Raw genomic sequence first — 21,821 nt, 5'->3', positions numbered from 1 at the left:
TTCACAGACTCCTGCAATCATCACTGCGCATCTAATTTTGGAACGTTTTCATCATCCCCCAAAGAAACCCCATTAGCAGTCATCACCCACGACTTCTCTCCTCCTCCAGTCCTAGGCAACCACCGATCTACTGTCTGTGTCTTATCGATTTACCTATTCTGGGCACCTCGCTGCAGTGACTTTGCAAGGTGTTCTTAGCTTCATGCATTTGGTACTGGGTCAGCCATTTGATATCTAAGAGCCAAACACTGACATGTATTTTTAGCAACATGACTGTGCTTTTTCCTTTATCTGCAGAAGCCGATCTCTTTGCCGGTTATAAGACCCATTAGTTGACCAGCTGCCATATATGCCCTGCTCTGGTCATCAGACACGGTTTTCTTCCTGCTGATCATTTTTAGAGGTGCCACCCTCTCCTAAAGCAACACAAGTTTTACCAAATAACGGGCCTGAAGTAGATGATTTACTAACATATTTGTCAACCTAATTAAAGTTGCTGCAGTGAAGTTTTTCTTCTTTGTTTATATTTTGAAATAAAGATATTCCAGATGATTCCAAATCATCTGGAAAAAAAAAAAGATCCTAATCCATTTTAATGGTGTCCTGTGAACCAAGCATATAACTACTTGTGTTAAAATAAAAATACCCCATTTATGTGACAAACATCCAGGGATACTGGCTTCTAAACATAATGGAATTCTTCCTTAAATATTTAGGGGCATCTGGGTGGTTCAGTCGGTTAAACATCTCACTCTTGCTTTTGGCTCAGGTCATGATCTCACGGTTCATGAGTTTGAGCCCAGCATCGGGCCCTATGCTGACAGTGCTGAGCCTGCTTGAGATTCTCTCCCTGTCTCTCTGCCTCTTCCCTGCTGTGCTCTCTCTCTCTCTCTCTGACTCTCTCCCTCTCAAAATAAATAAATAAACTTAAAAAAAACTTTTAAAAATAAAACATCGGGGCACCTGGGTGGCTCAGTTGGTTGAGCGTCCGACTTCGGCTCAGGTCATGATCTCGCAGTTTGTGAGTTCGAGCCCCGCATCAGCTCTGTGCTGACAGCTCAGAGCCTGGAGCCTGCTTCGGATTCTGTGTCTCCCTCTGTCTCTGCCCTCCCCCGCTTGCAATCTCTCTTTCTCAAAAATAAAACATTTAAAAAATTTTAAATAGATGTTTAAATGTTTTAACTGTTTAAATAAAAACATTTAAGGGGCGCCTGGGTGGCTCAGTCGGTTGAGCGTCCGACTTCAGCTCAGGTCACGATCTCACGGACCGTGAGTTCGAGCCCCGCGTCGGGCTCTGGGCTGATGGCTCAGAGCCTGGAGCCTGCTTCCAGTTCTGTGTCTCCCTCTCTCTCTGCCCCTCCCCCGTTCATGCTCTGTCTCTCTCTGTCTCAAAAATAAATAAACGTTAAAAAAAAAAAATTAAAAATAAATAAATAAATAAATAAAAACATTTAAAAATTTTTTCAATAAAATAAAATCTGTAATCACTACAAGGAGACCTATCCTAGCTCGTAAGATGACAACTGGTTTTGCTTCCATGTTTTTAAGACAAACACATGTAGTTTAATGACTGTGCTAACACTGAATAACTACATAATTTTTATTAAGTTAACATTTAGTAAAATTTTATCAGTCTGACTTCATAATTAAATTTATTTTCATAAAACTATTTGGATCATTGTCTAGAATGAAATGGTTCCTGTAATTTCATCCACACACGGCCTCTTGCTGGCCCCTTGCAGATCATGATGGGGCCATTTTGTTATCTCTTCCCTCAACCACTGACCCAACTTTTACCCTTCACGTTACTCCCTGACTTCCACCCACACTATTCTGTTTCAGCTTTGCTCTGTGCTGTGCCTTCTGTCTTCCCGGATCTCTAGTTGTCAGCCTGACATCCCTTCAGAATGGACCAGTCCAATCCTGCCTTCCTTACCCTGTGCTGAAAGTTATTTACCACGTTGGCTGTCCCAGTGACTTTGTAGGTGGCTGCTGAGAAAGGGGATTAAATGGGACTTCTCCCCAACAGCTTCTGAATGGAAAAGAAACTCGCTTTGCCCTAAAGCAAAAAGAACCATTGTTCTTCAACGGTTAGGCCACTGGTGAATTGATAATGCGAGTTAATAATGGATTAAAGTTATATTTTATAGCAAATGACTTAACCTTTCCAAATCTCGGTGTTCTCATCCGTCCGAGTCATAGTAACTTCTCCAAACTTTTCAGTTGCTGTAATGATTAGAGATAATGTTTGTAAAGGGCCAGCTTACACGGCGGGCTTCCCCGGTTCTTAGGCTTTTAGACTCAGACCGGAACTATAGGATACCGTTGGTGTTCCTGGGACTCCAGCTGTAATGAGGAATCTGCCACTGGCATTTAGGTGATCAGGAAATAAAGAATCACAGCATGGTGTGGTGAGTCACAGGAGGCGGGTGATTCATAGCAAGGCACCCAGAAGCTGCTGGCCAAACCTCACGTCTGTCATCTGCGGAACCTTCCACACTAGGCTGCCAGTGCTCCAGGAGCAAAATGGCTTCTGCTACAACGATCACACTACCATCTTCCCTGTGAGGGCTCCAAACCAGAACTACGCCAGTAAGAGCGAGTTTGGGAAATGTTTTTAGGCCTCCAGCCCTGTGATAAAAGGGAGAGCTTTGAAGTATTATCTTTTAAGAAATCAGAGAAAAGACATGAATCCACAAGGTAAAACTATATTATTAACTTCAGCTACCAAAAAATTGGCCTCCTTCCTCCCACACAGCAAAGGCCAGCAAGAGCTCACGATTTTAGCTGCGAGGGCCCTAGCAGGTGATGCGGGCACTCCTGCCCGTGGGCTCTGTGGCACTGGCACGTCTTCCTGGAAGTCCGTGAGGCATGGGTGACGTTTACTATTCACAGGTCACTGACACTGGCACAGATTCTGTTATGCTGCTCTCCCAGAACCAACCACCAAAGTGAAGGTGAACCAAGTCGAGAAAAAGAAGATCATTTAACCCCGGTGAGGGAGAAGACTTTGCACCCACTCAAAAAAGGGGACAACTTCCTGTCTCTTATGAATTAAAAGCTCGCTTGTGTAGGGGCGCCTGGGTGGCCGAGTTGGTTAAGCATCTGGCTCTTGATTTCGGCTCAGGTCATGATCTCACAGTTTGTGGGATCGAGCCTTGAGTCAGACCCTGTGCTGAGAGCACAGAGACTGCTTGGGATCCTCTCCCTCCTCCCATGGAGTGCCTGGGTGGCTCAGTCACTTGAGCATCCGACTTCAGCTCAGGTCGTGATCTCACAGTCCATGGGTTCGAGCCCTGCATCGGGCTCTGTGCTAGCAGCTCAGAGCCTAGAGCCTGCTTCAGATCTGTGTCTCTCTCTCTCTCTCTCTGCCCCTCCCCTGCTCGCACTCACGCTCTGTCTCTCTCAAGAATAAATGTTAAAAAAAATTTTTTTTTAATTGCCAATGTGTAAACATACCCTTAATAGAAGTTCCACAAATGTTCAGATGGATGAAATTTAACCTTTTCAAGGAATTTCAAACGCAGGATCAGCTACTGATTGCTAGTTATGCTTAAGGAAGACAAGAAGGTTTGAGGGCCAAATTTATTCCTAGATTTAATGACACTGATGCCTGTCCTGTCTTCTCTACTGCATTCCAGATTCCTTAAGGTAAAGAGCCATCAGCGCAGAGCCGGATGCGGGGCTCGAACCCACGAACCATGAAATCATGACCTGAGCTGAAACCAAGAGTCGGACACCTAACAGACTGAGCCACCCAGGTGCCCCTGGCCTTCCTTGTTTTAAATGCAGTACACTGAGGAGGGCACGTGTTGGGATGAGCGCTGGGTGTTGTATGTAAGCGATGAACCACGGGAATCTATACCAAAAACCAAGAGCACACTGTATACCCTGTATGTTAGCCAGTTGGACAATAAATTATATAAATAAATAAACAACAAATAAGTAAATAAATAAATAAATGCAGTGACTGTAAACACAAGTCCTTCAAGGACCAAGCCAGCAATGAAATGAGAAATGAAGGAAAGGATGGAAAATAATACAGAGTGGGGAGAACTCTAGAAAACCCCAGAATGGTGCCCCGTCTAGAGAGGGCAGTGGATATTCAGCTCAGGTGAGTGTTGCCACAATGAATCTTGGCCCTGTGGTATCAGTTGCCAGTTATTAAAGTGAGGCTAGAAATGCATATCATACACAAAATCACCCGATTCTTTTAGGTTTGCAATTGTTTAAAGGTTGGCAATGGAGTCTGCTTTTAAGATCCCGGTGTGGGCCAGATTCTGAAACCTCTTGATGTTGGTTCCCGTGTGTCAGTTGGCTCTAACTTTTGTTTTCGGACTTGCTCGTGGAGCCTCTCTGCCGAAGCCATGCTGTAGCCCTGATTCTGAGAGCCTGTATCGGCAGGCCTGGTGGTCCGGGCTCTCGTAAAGAGTGGGTGCTGGTCCTGTGTGCTCGGGCCAGTTACAGATTGGTCATCTGCACACTGTTAGACCATAGGTGCTTCCGTTTAAAGGATCATATTACGGTCTGTGAGTTCGAGCCCCGCGTCGGGCTCTGTGCTGACAGCTCAGAGCCTGGAGCCTGCTTCCGATTCTGTGTCTCCCGCTCTCTGCCCCTCCCCCACTCATGCTCTGTCTCTCTCTGTCTCAAAAATAAATACGCATTAAAAAATATTGTTTTAATGTTGAAGAAGTGCTTGTAATATCTGGTGGCTTCTAGCCACATTTCTATGACTGTCACCTCTTGGTATAATTACAATGATCTCTTTTTCATAAGCATTTTTTTCAGGAACTGGCTCTTCTCACTAGCCAAGCCTGACCAGTGAGAAGGGTTTTAAAAGAAAAATAAACCTTTGCAAATTACAAGAGAAATACGTGCCTGTGAAAAACTCCCAACAAATCCCAGGTGCATATAGTAAAAACCCAAAGTTCGGGTTCTTCCTATTCTATGCCGGGAGGCAGCTACATTAGCAAACAGGTGTTTTTTATCCTGGATCTTCATCTCTTTTTTTTTTCTTTTTGCATCCGCAGACACAAGCACATGCACACACACACACACACACACACACACGTGCATTTTGTGTATTTTAGTAGCTTACCCATAGCAAAATGCTATACATCCTGTTCCATATTATTCTGGGGCTTGCTTTGTTTACTAGACGCTGTGTGTTGGAGGTGATATCTGTGCAGTTTTCCACCCAACTTTTAGCTTGTAGATGACTCATGAATATATGCATGAAATGTAACTAAAACTGCTTCCCTTCAATTTGGAAGTTTATTTAGAGGCCTTAAAATTGCGATAACCAAGTGCTACAGTTCTACCCAGGGCTATGTAATAAACACGGTCTCAGAAAGTGTTAGGTTTGCTGAATTTGTGCTTGGAATCCATTCTACAAATGCCCAGGAAACTGGTTATCAGAAGTGGCTCAACAATGAGTGATATTCATTGGAAATGTTCTTTAGGAATAAAAATGATCATCCCTAATACACCACTTGTGAAGAGTCAAGGACATATTTTTGTTTGTTTTCAATTGGAGCACTCAGCATACGAGCTCGACCCAGCCAGCACAAGCCTGATGGAATGGGAAGAAATTGTTCGCTTTTCTTTATTGCACGTTTTGATGTTTTTTCAAAGCATAAGCCAGAGGGAAGGACTGACTTCAAATTGGTGGGCATGAGAGATCTCTCCCTTCCTTCGGGTTCTCTAGGTAGATCTCGCATGCTAGACTGCACAGTGTTCCTCATAAAGTGCTCAAAAATCCATCAAAATTTATTGGAAGAAAAGTATTTTGTGTCATGTGATTTGATTCAACTGGATTCAAACCAAGAAATCCTGGCTGAAATCAAACTCTTTACCAATATTCATGCTTATGAGAGTAGGCACACTGGACCCCCCCCCCCTCAAATGTTTGCTGGGGGTGGGGGATGGGGTGGGGAGGGGAATCCAAGATCCCAGCCTTTCTTCTTATTGCCTGCCCTCTTTCTGCCCTGTTTGCAGGAACATCACCTGTAACTGTTTTCTTTTAAAGCAAGGTTTTAAGCTGAAATTTCTCCCAGCCTGAGAGGGTTTGTTTTTTTTTTTTTTCTCCCTAAGAGAATTTATGTTTGATGATTTATTGAAAGTGTCCCAACAGAAAAAAACTGGTTTCCATTAGTTAGAAGCAACGAGTAGCACCCTGAACAATGCAAGAGGAGTTTTATGCTTTTACATTTCAAAATTTCCGCGAGCTGGTTAGTCCGTGGAGCCTAGGGCTTTGATCAATTTACCAACAAATGATATGTCGCCAGTCTGCTAAGGCTGTTTGTTACTCCTCAGGTACTTTACATAGTATACATGAAAAGATATAAATGTGCATTAAAAAACAACCTGCGAGCAATGCAATTCATCTATAGTAGTTTGCAAATTCTAAAAGGGTTGTGTGCCAAGAGATCGCTTGGGTCTCAGAATGTGTTACCCGTATAAAGTGACGAGATTTTCAGCAGAGCCCAGGAAGCAATTTGATTCATCATGAGGTGAAATACTATCAATAGATTCACTGAGTTCCAGAATCTCTTGGGAAGCCCCGACTGTGCAGGGCTCTCCAACACTCCATGGGGCTGGGGCAGGTGGGGGTTTAGGGAGGTGGGGTGGGAACTGGTGGTTTCCATGGCAGCAAGAACTGGGCGCGGGGAGGGGGGGCTGGGCGGTGCCCTGAGGGTGACAGAAAGGTGGGAAACTGCCCAAGTCTGAGTTCTAGAGCCTCAGTTTCCATGTTCTGCCAATTCCTGGATATCTGAGTTAGGCCTCTTTGGGCCACAAGTAATAGAAATGGGGAACTTGAGACCAGGGGTTCGAGGGTAGCGCGGGAAGAGCCTCCCAAAGACTGAAGCAGGCACCATAGAACCGACTTGGGGGTGGTCTGCTCCCCTCGCCTGCTCCCTGCACATCTGCCACATTTCTTCCTCAAGCGATGTAGGCTCCGGTTTCTAAATTTTCTTCTCTTTCGTTCAGCAGATGCCGACTGGGGTCTGGCAATTGCCAAAGAGGAAGCATTTGGGGAGCTCAAATTAGGTCAAGTGTCCAGCCCAAGGCCAGCTCACTCTGGCTTGGTTTGGGGGGGAGGGAGGGGGTGGGGGAGCGGGGGAGGGGACCTAGGGCTCCAACATGACCGCCAACCTCCTCTCCCGTTCCTCTTCCTTCTTGCGCAGGGGAGCCAGCCTGTGGAGGGGAAGGGAATTCCCCCCAGAAGAGCCGCGTCCGATGGCAGATCCTGCAAAAAGTATCCAATACATTTTGTAATTTGGGGGAAAATCGCGTAAAATGGAGGTAAAAACCACTTGCCTCTCAAGGTCGTAGAATTTACATGCAGCAATTTTGAAAATGCGTTGTAAATTCTCAGAGCTCTAAAAACGGCGAGATTTTACTCTTAGTCTAGGTCAGTAGTCATTGAAGGAGGATTTATGGAGCGCTTAGTTCATGTCGGGGATACTTTCCGATACAGACACAAAGAGTAAAAGACAAACCCTGGGACTAGAACGTAATGCAGTAATAGAAGAAATTTTGGGGTCACACAGACCTGCACTGAACCCTCCTGCCACTTACAGTTGGGGGCTTTGGACACGTTTCCTCTTTCTGAGCCTCAGTTTTCTCATCTGTAAAGTGGGAGTGTTACTCCTTATCACAGCCTACACGGCCCTACGGGATCCAGCCTCTGCTCACCCCTCCCCAGTCAGTCCCTGCCCTCAAGCCTCTCCCACCTTGCTGGCCTCTGGTGGTTCCTCCAACTGGCTGAACTTGGGCCTGCCTCAAGGCCTTTCCAGCCACCGTTTCCTCTGTCTGGAATGCTCTTTCTCCTGATCTGGGTAGGGCACGCTCCTTCCTTTCCTTCAGGTCTCTACACAAATATCCCTTCCTAAATATGTCTCCCCCCTCCCGGCACCGTGTTCCTTACCCTAAAACTACGTATTTACTTGATAGTTATTGGCTGTGTCCCCCCCCCTAAAATATAAGTTCCATGATCCAAGGGCACTGGGGTGTTTTCGAACTTCTGTGACCCCGAGCCTAGAACAGTACCTGATATTAGTAAATGGACATACTGTCACACAGGGAGAGCCCCATGTGACAACAGAGGAAGAAGAGACTGGAGTGACACTCCTACAAGCCAAGGGCCATGGAGGAAAACCTCCTTTACTGAGAGGATTTTCTACCGCTCTGAGAACACCTCCCCCCCCCCCTCCGACCCTGCCCCAGTTCACCTTGGTTCACCTTGGGTTGGATGGGTTTTCCAGACTGGGTTTGGTCTCTTTACCTACCTCCAAGGTAGTCCTGTGGCTTCCAAAGGTACTCTAGGACCAGAATCAGCTGCCTGACACCTTGAACCCTGGACCAGAGCTGCCTGAACATAACATTCAAATCAGGAATAGCATTGTTTGGAAGCACCCCAAATGTTCTGCAGTAGATGACCGGTAAGATAAATTGTAGTGTCTCTTCCAATGATATGGAACACTCTCCAATTATATCATAAGTGAGAAAAGCAAGACAGAGAACATTATGTAAAGAATGTTACCATTTGTATATAAAAAAAAAACCCAAACAATAGATTCACATTTGCTTGTCTATGCAATTAAGTAAAATTCCACTTGAAAAAGTCTTTAAAAATGAGTATTATTGGGGTGCCTGGGTGGCTCAGTCATGACTTGGGCTCAGGTCATGATCTCACGGGTCGTGAGTTCGAGCCCCACGTTGGGCTCACTGCTATCAGCACAGAGCCTGCTTCGGATTCTCTCTCTCTCTCTCTCTCTCTCTCTGCCCCTCCCCTGCTTGTGCTCTCTCAAAAAATAAACACTTTTTTAAAATCGGAATTATCGAAATGGCGCTGAAATGAATCTCCACATCCCTAGCTGCTTCTCCCTGCCTCCGCGTACCATTCATCCGATAGCCAGCCTCCCGAGTCATTGTCTGGAAACACTGCTTTCCTCAGGTTCCTCATTTGCTTTTCGGTGACTTCTCATTACCTCAAACATACACCACCAACTTTATAATCTGCCATTCAGGGCCCCCTGCGTACAGACTCAATTCATCTCTCCCGTGTGACTCCACCACACAATCCGGGACTCTCCCTTCCAACCAACACCAAGGGCTCACTGACCCCGGACACAGCAGCCATTTCTATGTGACTGAGGGGTTTTGACACGAATGAGTGCTGAATTTTGTCACGTGACTCTTCTGCATGTGTCGAAATGAGCCTAAGTTGGTTTCTCAGGGCTGCTGGGACAAAGTGCCCCAAACTGGGTGGCTTAAAGGCGTAGGCTTTGTTAATTCACGGTTGTGGAGGCTGGATGCCTGAGATCTGGGTGTCAGCAGGACCACGCCCCTCCTGAAACCCCTTTGGGGAGGCCTTCCTTGCCTCTCACTAGTTTCTGGTGGGTTGTCAGTGATCTTCCGTCTTCCTTCCAGCCGCGTAGCCCCAAGTTTCTGCTTTCATCAGCAATGGCGGTCTCCCTGTGTGTCTGTCTGCAGGCAGTGGTCTTCTCAGAAGCACACGAGTCCGATGGATCGGGACCCACCTACTCCAGTAGGACCTCGTCTTAACTAACTACACCTGCAGTGACTCTGTTTCCCAAATAAGGTCACATTCTGAGGTACGGGTGTTAGGACTTCAACATAGCTTTTGGGGGAGACACAATTCAACCCACATAAGAAATCGCATGACTTTTCTCCTTAGCGCTATTAATAGGATGGACAATACTGATGGATTTTTGTTGTTGTTGTTGTTATTTAATTATACCTGTTAATGTTACAACTGGAACAAATTGCCCTTGGCCGCAATACATTCTATTTTAAATGGACTGCTCGATTTTAGCTGTTGACATCTTAAGGTTTTGAACCCTATTGGCAAGTGAGAATATTCTGTTGTTTTCCTTTTAATGCTCTTTCAGTTTTGAGATCAATATCATAATGGCTTTATAAAAGGAATATTGAAAACTTCTCTCTTCTGGAATAAGTAGTATTGAGATTATCCATTCTTGAAAGGTGGGGGTAGAATTTCCCTGTGAAGTTATCTAGGGTAAAGTGCTTTTTATGGGGGAGAATTTGAACCCCTTTATCTAGTTCTGTGATGATTGCTCTGTTAGACATTGTTTACCGGGGTCAATTTTTAGTGAGTTGTTTCTTTCTAAAAAAATTGTCTGTTTCAGGGGCGCCTGGGTGGCTCAGTCGGTTAAGTGTCTGACTTCGGCTCAGGTCATGATCTCACGGTTCGTGAGTTTGAGCCCTGCATTGGGTTCTGTGCTGACAGCTCAGAGCCTGGGGCCTGCTTTGGATTCTGTGTCTCCCTTTCTCTTTGCCCCTCCCCCACTCATGTTCTGTCTCTCTCTGTCAAAATAGATAAATAAAAACATCAAAAAATTGTCTATTTCGCCTACATTTTCAGATTTGTTTGCATTGGGCCATGTGAAGTACCTTCTAAGGACTTTCCAAATTTCCTCTGCTTTTAATGATTATTTTTCCTTAGCATTTCTAATTTTGAGCTTTCATGTTTTTTCCTTTTATTCTTTCTTTGTTATGCTAATGGTGTTTCAATTTTGTTGATTTTTTTCCAAAGATTCAATTTTTGGATTTATCAGTTTCATTGTTTTTCTGTTTTCTAACTTAATAATTTCTGCTTTCAATTGTCTTTTTAAAATTTTTTTTTACCATTTGTTTATTTCTGAGAGAGAGACAGAGAGCATAAGTGGGGGAGGGGCAGAGAGAGGGAGACACAGAATCCAAAGCAGGTTCCAGGCTCTGAGCTGTCAGCACAGAGCCCAACACGGGGCTCAAACCCACAAACCGTGAGATCATGACCCAAGCAGGTGTCAGATGCTTAACTGACTGAGCCACACAGGCGCTCCTCAGTTGTCTTTTTTTTTTTTTTTTTTATTGTTTTTGTTTGTTTACTTACTTAGAGAGAGAGTGAACAGGGCTGGGGCAGAGAATGGGAGAGAGAGAGAGAGAGAGTTCCCCCCACAATGTGGGGCTCGAACTCACAAACTATGAGATCATGACCTGAGCTGAAATCCAGAGTCGGATGCTTAACTGACTGAGCCACCCAGGCACCCCTCTGCTTTCAATTGTTTTAAGGCATCTCTAACTTTGGCACATTTGTGAGGTAATTCTAATCCCAGATTTGAGAATTACAGCTGTGGTATATGTAGTTTTTCACTAGTAATTGGTCTTCGGATAGCCTATGTTTTTCACTACACCAGTTTCCTATCATTGCACATTTTTTTGTGTATGTGTATCTTATTTCTGCAACAGATGGACGCCGTTTGAGGCCAAGGCTATGTATCATATTTGTTAGGGATGATAAAGACTGATATTGCAGGTATGACGTTAGAAAATTAACGTAGATGTGAAGAACCTATAGTGGGAAGCTTCCAAAATGGAGGTCCTGGTAATCCCTACACCCTACCATTCACACTTTTGCCTTATCCCCTCTCTCCTTGAATGTGGGCTGGACCTAGTGACTTGCATCTAGTAAGTAGAATATGATAGAATATCGGTGTACGACCTCCAATATCTGATTATAGAAGATGGATACTTCGTCTTCTCTGAGTCTCTCAGAAGGAAGGAAGGGAGCTGGTGGGTGGGCTGTGAGCTGTCCCCTGGAGAGACCCGTATGGCAAGGAAGAGAGGGTGGCCCCTGGCCAATAGCCCACAAAGAATGGAAATCTACCAGCCAGCACTTCAGTGATTTTGGAAGCTGATCTACCTTCGGTTGAGCCTTGAGGTGACTGCAACCTTGTGAGAAACCCAGCGCCAGAGGACCCAGTTAAGATGTTCCTTGGATTCCTGACCCACAGAAACTTCATGATAATAAATGGTGTTGTTTGAAGCCACTATTTGTGGGACAATTTGTTATGCAGCTGTGGATAACCAATACATAATCCCAACCCTGGCCACCTGTCTTGATCTAAGAAATACTGCCAAGTTGAAAAGTGAATGGTCTAGTTGCCATTTGGAAGTGACCTGCTCTGTAGAGAGAGAACTCTAAAAGAATTTAAAATGCAATAATGCAATCATTACTAAAGTTTTTCATTTAAAAGGCATTTTAACACCATGTTCTTCTAATTTGTTTTTTTTTTTATTTTTTTTTTAATGTTTATTATGTTTTAGAGCAAGAGAGAGACAGCAGGGAAGGGGCAGAGAGAGAGGGAGACACAGAATCTGAAACAGGCTCCAGGCTCTGAGCTGTCAGCACAGAGCCCGACGCGGGGCTCGAACTCACAGACCAAGAGATCATGACCTGAGCTGTAGTCAGACACTTAACCAACTGAGCCACCCAGGCGCCCCACTTGTTTTGATTCAATAAAGATATGACAGTTTTCTCTTCGAATTTACTTATTTTTAGTGCTTTCTTTTTTAAAAAAAAATTTGTTATCTGCCCATGCGTATTTAGAATGTGTCAAATCAAAGACAGACTGCCCAGATAAAATCGAGCAGGTCATGGGTTGAATTATAACATAGATTTATATTGCGCAACATTTAAATCAACATCGGTTCGATTTCCAACCACCAAACAAATCTGTCCTCTCCTCTTTCACAGAAATATAGTCTAAGCGGGATATAAGCTGCCCTCTAAAGATGACATTTCCAAGCCTGTCTTGGGCCATGTACCGATGTTCTTACTGATGCAACATAGACTGCTGTTTAGGACATTCACTGGATTTCAGACGTGCCCATAACCTAGCTCCAATCACGCAGAGGAGGACAGTGACCTTCGGCTTGGTCCCACGGGGTAGTGAAGCAATAAGATGAAAAGAACCTGAGTTACTGTGTAGCATCATGAAGCAGAACTTCCTACACCCAGACCTCTCACCTGGGAACTGTTACATGAAAGGGAAATCAAACAGCTGTGCTCTTTAAGCCACTGGATTTTGGGGTCTCTTTTTTACGGCAGTTTAACCTTCGCTCTAATGAATACATCCATCGTCGTTCCTTTACAATATGTCACTTGGCAATTATTATATACACAACGAAGCAAAGTACAAATACCTTGACTTCTGCCCTGGGCCAGGGGTGGGGCGGGGAGAAACAGCAAAATTTTTTCTCCCAGGCATGACTAGTGCTAAACTGTCCAAAAAGCTACAGGTTATTTTTCCTGCATCCAATTTATTTATTTATACGCATGACTTCAGGCTACCCTGTAACTTCTCCACTAGATGTTATGTTGGCACAGTCCTTCAGTTTACCGCTTCGCTTCTCGAAGACGGTGATTTTTGTTAGATTGGTTGGGAAATTTATTGTCAGGACATCAGCCTGTGCTTAGAAGACAGGATCTGGGGAAGCATACGGATCCCTGCCAGAGGGCACCAGCTTTTCAGTGTCACTCGAGACATGTGGGGCCAAATCCTCCTGAAGATTCCTGCCTAAATTGAATGTTTCTGGCACATGCAATGCTATGTCACCCGGTCGCCTTCTAAAGCTTTTTCACAATAGCCTTGTAAGACAGGAGGCGCGGGTTATTCTTCTATCACAGGAAAAGACTGAGGCACACGGTGACATCACAAGTCACTGGAAGGCAGAGTCAGCACATGGCCCTCCAAGGAGGTAAAGTAGACTGTGTGAACGTACAATTCTTTGGCTTTATGTTACATGGGTTGAGCTTGCCTGGCTTCTTTTTAATACGTGAGAGGAAAGGAAAACTGAAGCATTAAATTGCAGAGATCCATCACTCCAGTCTTCATGGGAAAACCTGTTTCTTTAAACACATAAAAACAACAGGTCACGGACGACTCCAGCTTTAGCCTTTAAAACTAAACTATAGGCTTTGGGCCCGGTGGCTGTAAATGACAGCAACGTTGGGGAGAGGGGCCTTCTGCTTCCGGGACCGGACGTCTCCACCTGCTTGTGACAGCAGCCCTGTGCGCCTTCTGTAAGTTAAGTATCTCCCAAATTTCACTGCTTTCTCTGCCACCTTGATCTTGCTCTCCATCAGGATGGGGAAGGAGAGCAGAAACTAAGGCATGAGGGAGACCAAATCATCCTTGGACGCTACGTCCCAAAGGCTTCCTGATCTAAAAGGACAGTTGGAGGAATGGGAAAGTGGCAGGTGTTTGTTCATAGTCATTTGTGCAACTAAATACTCAGAAGCCTTTGCATGGCTACCAGGGGGCACGGGGCCTGAGGCTGTAAACGGACGCAGGACTAGGATTGTACTTTTGTTGCAGACTGAGCTGCTAGGCCTAACTGACCTCACTCCATGTGAGGAAGTGCAGAGGCCCGGGCCGCGGGGGTGGGGTAGGGGGGGAGAATCTCTGAGCTTCTAGGAGATTCTAGCAAGAGGAAGACAAACCAAGGCCACCTGCAGGACATTTCCTTTGCTTCTCTCCTGCTGGGATCCTTAAAGCAGGCCTGGCTTCAGCTGCAGGGAGATGTCAAATCCTCCTCCCAGCCCTACACCTTGATCCCCCAGGGTCTAAAGGTCACGAAAGATCTCCTTCCGTCTCTCCAGCGCCCTTGCCTAAAGTAATTAGAGGCAGAGCAGAAAAAAGTAGAAGGGAGAGGCAGCAGCATCTTTCTCAATGCAGAAAACCGAGAAAGAACAGCGTTTCCTCCACACCCCTCTGAAGGTGTTCATGAACCGACTGCCAAATCACAAGAGCAGGGGCAAGGACTCGGAGGATGATTCAGGGTGTGCTTTCAACTCCCTCCGTTCTTGAGCAAGGTCGAGGAGGTCGGGCTTCGGGGAGACGTTGCATCAGTTTGGGAAGAACTTGGGCACCTTCCTGAGGGGGCCCATTCTTGCGCGAAGCAGGCAAAGAAAGGCAGGAGTAGACGGCTGGGTGAGGGAGCTGGAAGGCAGTCCGACCTCACCTTGGGCTCAATAGTGAAAGTGGGGTCACTACGGGATCAGCCCGCGCATGGCAGGAAGGACCCGCTCAGGTCCGCGCTGTGCTCGGCCGCTCCCATTAGGTGGCACGTCTGCACCGGCCCAAAGGGATTGCGGGTGCGGGGGCGCGAAGAGGGGTGCGGTTGAGACACCTGTGCGTCTCCGCCCAGTAGCGACCGGGCCGGACGCCGGGGACTGCCCGAGCCCGCCCGAGCCCGCCGGGAGGGACAGGAGGGCGGGACGCGCCCCGCGCAAGGTGGAGGCAGCCACCTGGGCGCCCGCGCGCGGGGCGGCGCTAGGACCCGAGCGGCGCACCTGTTGGCCGGCGCCCCGGGCCCCGCCCGCCCTCCGCCCGGAGTGCCCGGCCCGGCTGGAGCGAGAGCGGCGGGGACAGTGCGAGCCGAGGGCATCGGCGTGGCGGCGGCGGCGGCGGCGGCGCGCGGCCCCGGGCTCACCATGGCCGAGCTGCTGCGGAGCCTGCAGGATTCCCAGCTCGTCGCTCGCTTCCAGCGCCGCTGCGGGCTCTTCCCGGCGCCGGAGGAAGGCCCCCCGGAGAAAGGCGCGGACCCCGCGGAGGACGCGGCGCGGGCGCTGGGGCTCGGGCATCTGTCTGACGCCAACGGCAAGGGCGGCGGGGGGCCGGCCAACGGGCTGCGGAGAGTCTCGGCCCCGCAGGTAACCGCTGCCAGGTGTTCTCCGCGGTGGGGGAGGGGGCAGCCTGCGGACGTGCTGGGCCTGCAGACTCCGCGACGCGGGGACCCGCGAGCGCCATCCCAGGCGGCGACCCGGCTCCCGGCGCCGGGTATGGGGGGGGGGGGGGGGGGGCTCCGGTCACCAGGATGCCACCTCTGAGGCGGCCAGGTCGCAGCCAGGTCTGTTCCGACATCAGATGCACCAGGAGCTTTAGATGCAGTCTAAAGACTTTCTGCCTTCGTAAGTGAAATGTATGTTCGCGAATATCCTCCCAAACGTGTAAGAGTTACGTAATTGGAAAGAGGAGGGGAGATGTCCTTGACATTTTCACGAGAGGCTTCTCCGGAGAGAAATTCTGCGAACCCCCCAGCCCCCACCCCAGGGATTCATGAGTTTCCTCCCATCCCCCCTTCCCTGGTCCACACCCAAGGGGCTCCGTGTGCCCTTCACTGCCCTGCATTTCCAGCTCGAAGGACAGAAGTTCAGGTTTAAATACCGCTCCTGGAGAGGTCCACAACCCCCACCCCCTACCAACAGGGGGTCCGAGACGCCACCCCTGCCCTGCCGAGTGGGTCTCTTATTAACTGGCACCAGGGACTTTTGACAGATGCTGTCAAGAAAAAAAGGCTCCCCGCGCTCCCCTCCAGGCTTTCGGAGAGTGTGGTTATACAACCCACTGCGGCTTCGGGGAGCCAGCGCAGTGCACAGAGACTCCGGGCGGGAGGGACCACAGAAGCTGCAAATGCGGGGGCGGTGGGGGGCTCTCTGCTGCGGTGACCTGCCCTGGGCACCCACAGAAGCTGCCCTTTCCCTGGGAGAGGTACAAGGTGCCAAGGAAAGAAGCAATGTATTTACAATTGCAACTACTTTTGGGGGCGGGGAGCCGGTTTGGTGACCGGAAGGTGGCATTTATTTATGAGTAGATTTCTAGATCTAGTAACTGAAGAAGAACCTGGCTTCGATGTGGGATGGGATATTGTGAGCATCGAATTACAGAATTTATTGGAGAGGGTGGGGGTGTATTCCATTCTAGAAAAACCCTGTATAATTTTCTTTTTCTTTTTAATTGTTTCTTCTGGGTCCCACATGACATCTAGTAACTTTTAATTTTTTTTAAGCTTATTTGAGAGAGACAGAGACAGAGTGGGAGGGGGAACAGAGGGAGAGAGAAAGGATCCCAGGTAGGCTCTGTGCTGCCAGTACAGAGCCCAATGCAGGGCTAGAACTCACGACACCGTGAGATCATGACCTGAGCTGAAACCAAGAGTCAGACATTTAACCGACTGAGCCACCCAGGCGCCCCAACATCTAGTAACTTTTAGATACATTTGAGACCCACCCACCTTTCCTTTTGCCTTGTCTTAAAAACGGGACAGAGTCAGGAGAGAAGAACCGTCACGTACTGGAAATGTGGCACAGCTTTTTCTATGCACACACACACACGCACGCCATTTACACACACAGGTGGATGCACAGACTGCTTTTTGTTGCTCTCTCCCCACACGCTTCCCCTGTTTCTCCAATTCAGGAAGCTGAAGAAGTGTGCATTTTCCCACTAGTGCTTTTCAAACTGTTTGAAACATTACCTTTGGTGAGGAAACTAAATTCTGGACAAGGATCCTCTTGTGCTTTAAAAGCACTCAGATAAGCAGGGTGCCTGGGTGGCTCTGTCGGTTGAGGGTCCAATTTCAGCTCAGGTCATGATCTCATGGTCCATGAGTTCGAGCCCCGTGTCGGGCTCTGTGCCGGCAGCTCAGAGCCTGGAGCCTGCTTCAGATTCTGTCTTCCTCTCTCTCTCTGCCCCTCCCCTGCTCAAGCTCTGTTCTGTCTCTCAAAGAATGAATACACGTTAAAAAAAAATTTTTTTTAAGTGCAACAAGCAGATTTCTTACAGAGAATTGTCTTCTACCTGCTTAGAAAGCCGGGGCACTCAGCCACATAGTAGGGGTGTCCCCCTTCCCGTCCAACACATGACTTCACTTACTATAGATCATGAAATACTAACAGGAAGCTAAAAGTTCATGGTAAGAGGTCATTGCGTTGAGGGGAAAAATACCCCACAAGAGCATTTGATACATTTGAGCATTTGAGAAGTTAACGAACATTTTTAAAGATGAGTCTGTTTCAGGTGACTTGGGAAGAGTAGTATTTTGCAAATCCAGGGAGAGTTCCCAAAGGAAAATGATTGACACCTGCCCTGGGCAATTAATAGGACCTTAAGGGGGTGGTTGGAAAACTTCTCTCCAGCAGCTCTCCCCCCTCCCCCCCCCCGGGGCTTTTGGCCTCGACCCAGCCCATGGTCTGCCTCAGCTGCCTGTCCTTTTTCCAAACAGTCCCACTCACCCCTCAGCTTCAAAGGTCAGTTCAAGAGACACCTTTGCTCACCTTCCAATCTCACTCCCCCTCTTATACGCTCTCTTTGTTTCCTGTGATTCTTCATTATAGCATGTATCACATTGTGCAAACATGCCTTTGTGTGGCTGATTATTGCCAGTCTCCAGCGCATGATAAGCTCTCAGAATGCAGGAAACTTGCCTGGTGTGCTCATTATTTTCTTCACATGGGAGATCAGTGAATTTTGTGAATACGTGAGTGCAGACTGCAAAATTAAACCTGCCTTTTAAAAGCAAGATAAGCAGATTTCTTGCAAAGACCTCTCTTCTTGCTTCGGCGAACAGAATGGTAGGGGTTGTCCCCTTCCCATCCCAAACACGACTGCACTCACTATAGATGATGAAAAAGGAAGAGAGAGATAAAAATTCAAGATAAGATATGAAAGATTTTTTTAGTTGAAGACTAAATATTGAAAATCAGTTTTTTCCCCACCAAGCCTAGAAGGCAGGCAGCTCTTGGACGCCGATTTAGGTCCTTCAAACAGTAGAGAAGTGTTTTCATTTGGGTGACTTTAGAATGCAACAAATCGAATTTTTCTCACCTCCCACATTTGCTGAATTTATTTTAATTCTTAAAACAGGACAAATGTGGAAATGATTAAGGGCCTCCTTTACAAATTCTCCTGTAACACCATAGCACTGGTTAAAGATTAACTACATCTTTTACAAACCGGGGCTGGGCCGGGTTTGTACAAAGCTGTCATTGACTAAGTCAGAGTGGACCTCAGAGATTTCCTGGTAGTCATGACTTTCACAGGCAGGTTCCGACTCCTAGAAGGTTAAATGCTTTATGGAGGACTTCCCTGGTGTCCACACAGTGAGACCTTTTGACTCCCGAGTCTAAACTTCTCTCCACCATGCACCTTCCAGGGAAAAACTCCAGGGTTTCATTTTATCTGTCTCATTGAGCAGGTGTGAGGTGTTGGGGCTGGTTGGGAGCAGGGCGGAGGCTGGGTGGAAAGAGAACGCGTTGCTCTCAGTGTGCAAGGGTAACTGTAAGAGAACCTCCTTGGTAGTAGCCAAGATCAAGAGGCAGGGATCCTGGGACTGAGTAGAAGGGCAAACGCCTGGTTACAATTGTGGTGGTTTTTTGGTTTTGGGTTTTTGGTGGTTTTTTTTTTCCTGCGATAAAGCCAGCGTGGATATAACGGTATTTTGATTTTTTTTTTTTTTTTTATCATCGCTGCTTACTCAGTTGCCTTCAGATAGACGGTGCAGTGCCGTTCCGCGTCACCCTGTTAGACAGGAGTGGTCTTTCCAAATTGTACCGTGCTCAATAAATACTTTTTGATAACTATTTGCGCAGACATCGTCTTACAGTTGGGTTGAGGCAGGGATCGAAGATCCGTTGTTTACGGAAGTCTTTGTACTCCTATTTCCTTCTTGAAACCTTCGGGGCCCTCCAGGTGCGTCAATCCACGAAAACCCACCCTTGATTTTACTGGCTTGCGAACGTGCAAAGAACCATCTTAGGAATCAGGACACCTAGATCTGGCTCCGCCTCTATGACTCAGGGAACTTCCCTGGGCCGCATCTGCAAATGGGCACAATGGAACAGAACCGTGGGTTTCCACCTGTGGCTGGCCATTAGCGCCAATTAGAGGAGCTTTAAAAACAAGCAAAAAAAGCCCATGTCCGGGGGGCCAGGTCAGAGGTGGAGGCTGAAGAAACTGGCAAACAGAGACGGGAGGCTCCAACTTCTCTCCTCCCGGGGCCCACCACCCTTAATGTGCTCAGGACGCGGATAGTGATGCTGGAGGCAGTGGTCGAAGTTGCTGCCGCCTTTTGGCTGGGTTAAAACTCAACTGGCCAACAGGTCGAACTTCACCTTTTGATGATCTTTGATGTTCCAGTTTGAAATGGTAAAAGCCCCTTTGAAAAGGAAACTTCGAGCATTTTTTCCTAGTTACAGACATGGTTCAGATGAGAAACTTGGAAAAATACCAAGAAGTTAAATCCAAGCCCATTATACCACTGCCCAAAGATAATCATTCGGTAAATGTTCAACTTCATTTTTCATAGCTCTGTGTTACTCCATAGCATGGTCAAAGTATAATTTAGTTAGCCTGTTGCTGGGCTTTTAGGCTGTGTCTGGTTTTTGCATTAAAAATAACATCTTTGTACAAGTACCTTTCCACATACCTTGACTGTCTTTTTTATTTATTTTTTTTTATTTTTAGAGAGCAAAGGAGGGAGAAGGGCAATGGGAGAGGAGAGAGAGAGAGAGAGAGAGAGAGATAATGAGAGATAGGTCTTGATCCCAAGACCCTGGGAACATGACCTGAGCCAAAATTAAGAGTCAGATGCTCAACCAATTGAGCTGCCCCAGTGTCTCTGTTTGATTGTCTTTTTAAATTGAGATGTCATTGACACATAATGTTATATTAGTTACAGGTGCGCAACAGAATGACTCAATATTTGTGAATATTGTGAAATGATCACAGTAGGTCTAGTTAATATCCATCATCACACGTAATTGCAGTTTTTCTTCTTGTGATGAGAACTTTTAAGATCTACTCTCTTAGCAACTTTCAGATATACATTATTAACTATAGTCACCATGCCATACATTACATCCCCATGATTTATTTATTTTGTGACTTCAAGTTTGTATTTTGTGACCACCTTCGCCCATTTCACCCACCCCACCCCCACTGCCTCTGGCAACCATCAATCTGTTCTCTTTTCTATAAATTCAAGTTTTTTGTTTGTTTCATATTTCATGTGTAAATGAGATCATATGGTGTTTGTTTTTCTCTGACTTATTTTACTAAGATGATGCCCTCAAATTCCATCCATATTCTCTAAAATGGCAAGATTTCCTTCTTTTTTATGGCCAAATATTTTAGTGTATGTGTGTGGCACATTTTCTTTATCCATTCATCCATCAACGGACACTCAAGTTATTTCCAAATCTCAGCTGTTATAAATAACGCTGAAATCTTTTGGAGCTAGTGTTTTCTTTTTTTTTTTTAATTTCTTTAATGTTCATTTATTTTTGAGAAAGACAGCATGCGGCAGGGGATGAGCAGAGAGAGAGGGAGACACAGAATCCGCAGCAGGCTCCAGGCTCTGAGCTGTCGGCACAGAGCCTGACGCGGGGCTCGAACTCACAGACCGTGAGATCATGACCTGAGCCAAAGTCGGATGCTTAACTGACTGAGTCACCCGGGTGCCCCTGGAGTGAGTGTTTTTTTTTTTTTTTCCTCAGATAAATACTTAGAAATAGAACTGCTAGATCATGTTGTATTTGTGTTTTTAATTCTTTTTAAAGATTTTATTTTTAAGAGTCTCTACACCCAGCGAAGGGCTCCCGAACTCATAACCCTGAGATCAAGAGTTGTATGCTCTACTGACTGAGCCAGCCAGGCGCCCCTATTTTTAATTTTTTGGGGAACACCCGTGTTGCTTCTGTAGTGGCTGCCCCAGTTTACATTCCTACCAGCAGTGCTCAAGGGTTCCCTTTGCTCCACATCCCTTCCAATGCATTTCCAATGCAAAGTGTCTTTTCAGTACCCTTCGATAGCTCAGCTGCTACAGCAGAGGACTGTAGAGGAAGATCTTTCAGATCTTCTGCCCAGTATTTGAAAAACAATCGTTATTGAGTTGTATGAGGTCTTTGTATATTTTGGATATTAATTCCCCTTCTCAGATACGTGATTTGCAAATGTTTTCTCCCATTTGATAGGTTGCCTTTTCATTTTGCTAATGGTTTCCTTTGCTATGCAGAAGTTTTTTTTTAATTTTATTTTGTTTTTTTAGTTTATATATTTTGAGGGCAGGGGAGGGAGAGCAGGGGAGGGGAAGAGAGAGAATCCCAAGCAGGCTCCACACTGGAGCATGGGGCCCAGTGCAGGGCTCGATCTCACAAACTGTGAGATCAT

General features: G+C 46.6%; 1 protein-coding gene across 1 annotated transcript in view; it reads left to right on the top strand.

Moving 5' to 3' along the window:
• Nucleotides 1-15,228: 15,228 nt before the first annotated feature.
• SGPP2 (sphingosine-1-phosphate phosphatase 2) overlaps nucleotides 15,229-21,821 on the top strand; it is a 108,153-nt gene continuing 101,560 nt past the window's right edge. Inside the window, exon 1 of the mRNA XM_049615845.1 lies at nucleotides 15,229-15,526. Within this exon, the coding sequence (XP_049471802.1) occupies nucleotides 15,308-15,526 (219 nt within the window). The 5' untranslated portion in view covers nucleotides 15,229-15,307. The remainder of the gene's footprint in view (nucleotides 15,527-21,821) is intronic.

Source organism: Panthera uncia (genome assembly GCF_023721935.1).
Source record: "Panthera uncia isolate 11264 chromosome C1 unlocalized genomic scaffold, Puncia_PCG_1.0 HiC_scaffold_3, whole genome shotgun sequence".
NCBI lineage: Eukaryota > Metazoa > Chordata > Mammalia > Carnivora > Felidae > Panthera > Panthera uncia.
Note: the sequence above shows the minus strand (reverse complement) of the source record. Positions and strands in the feature narration are given on the sequence as shown.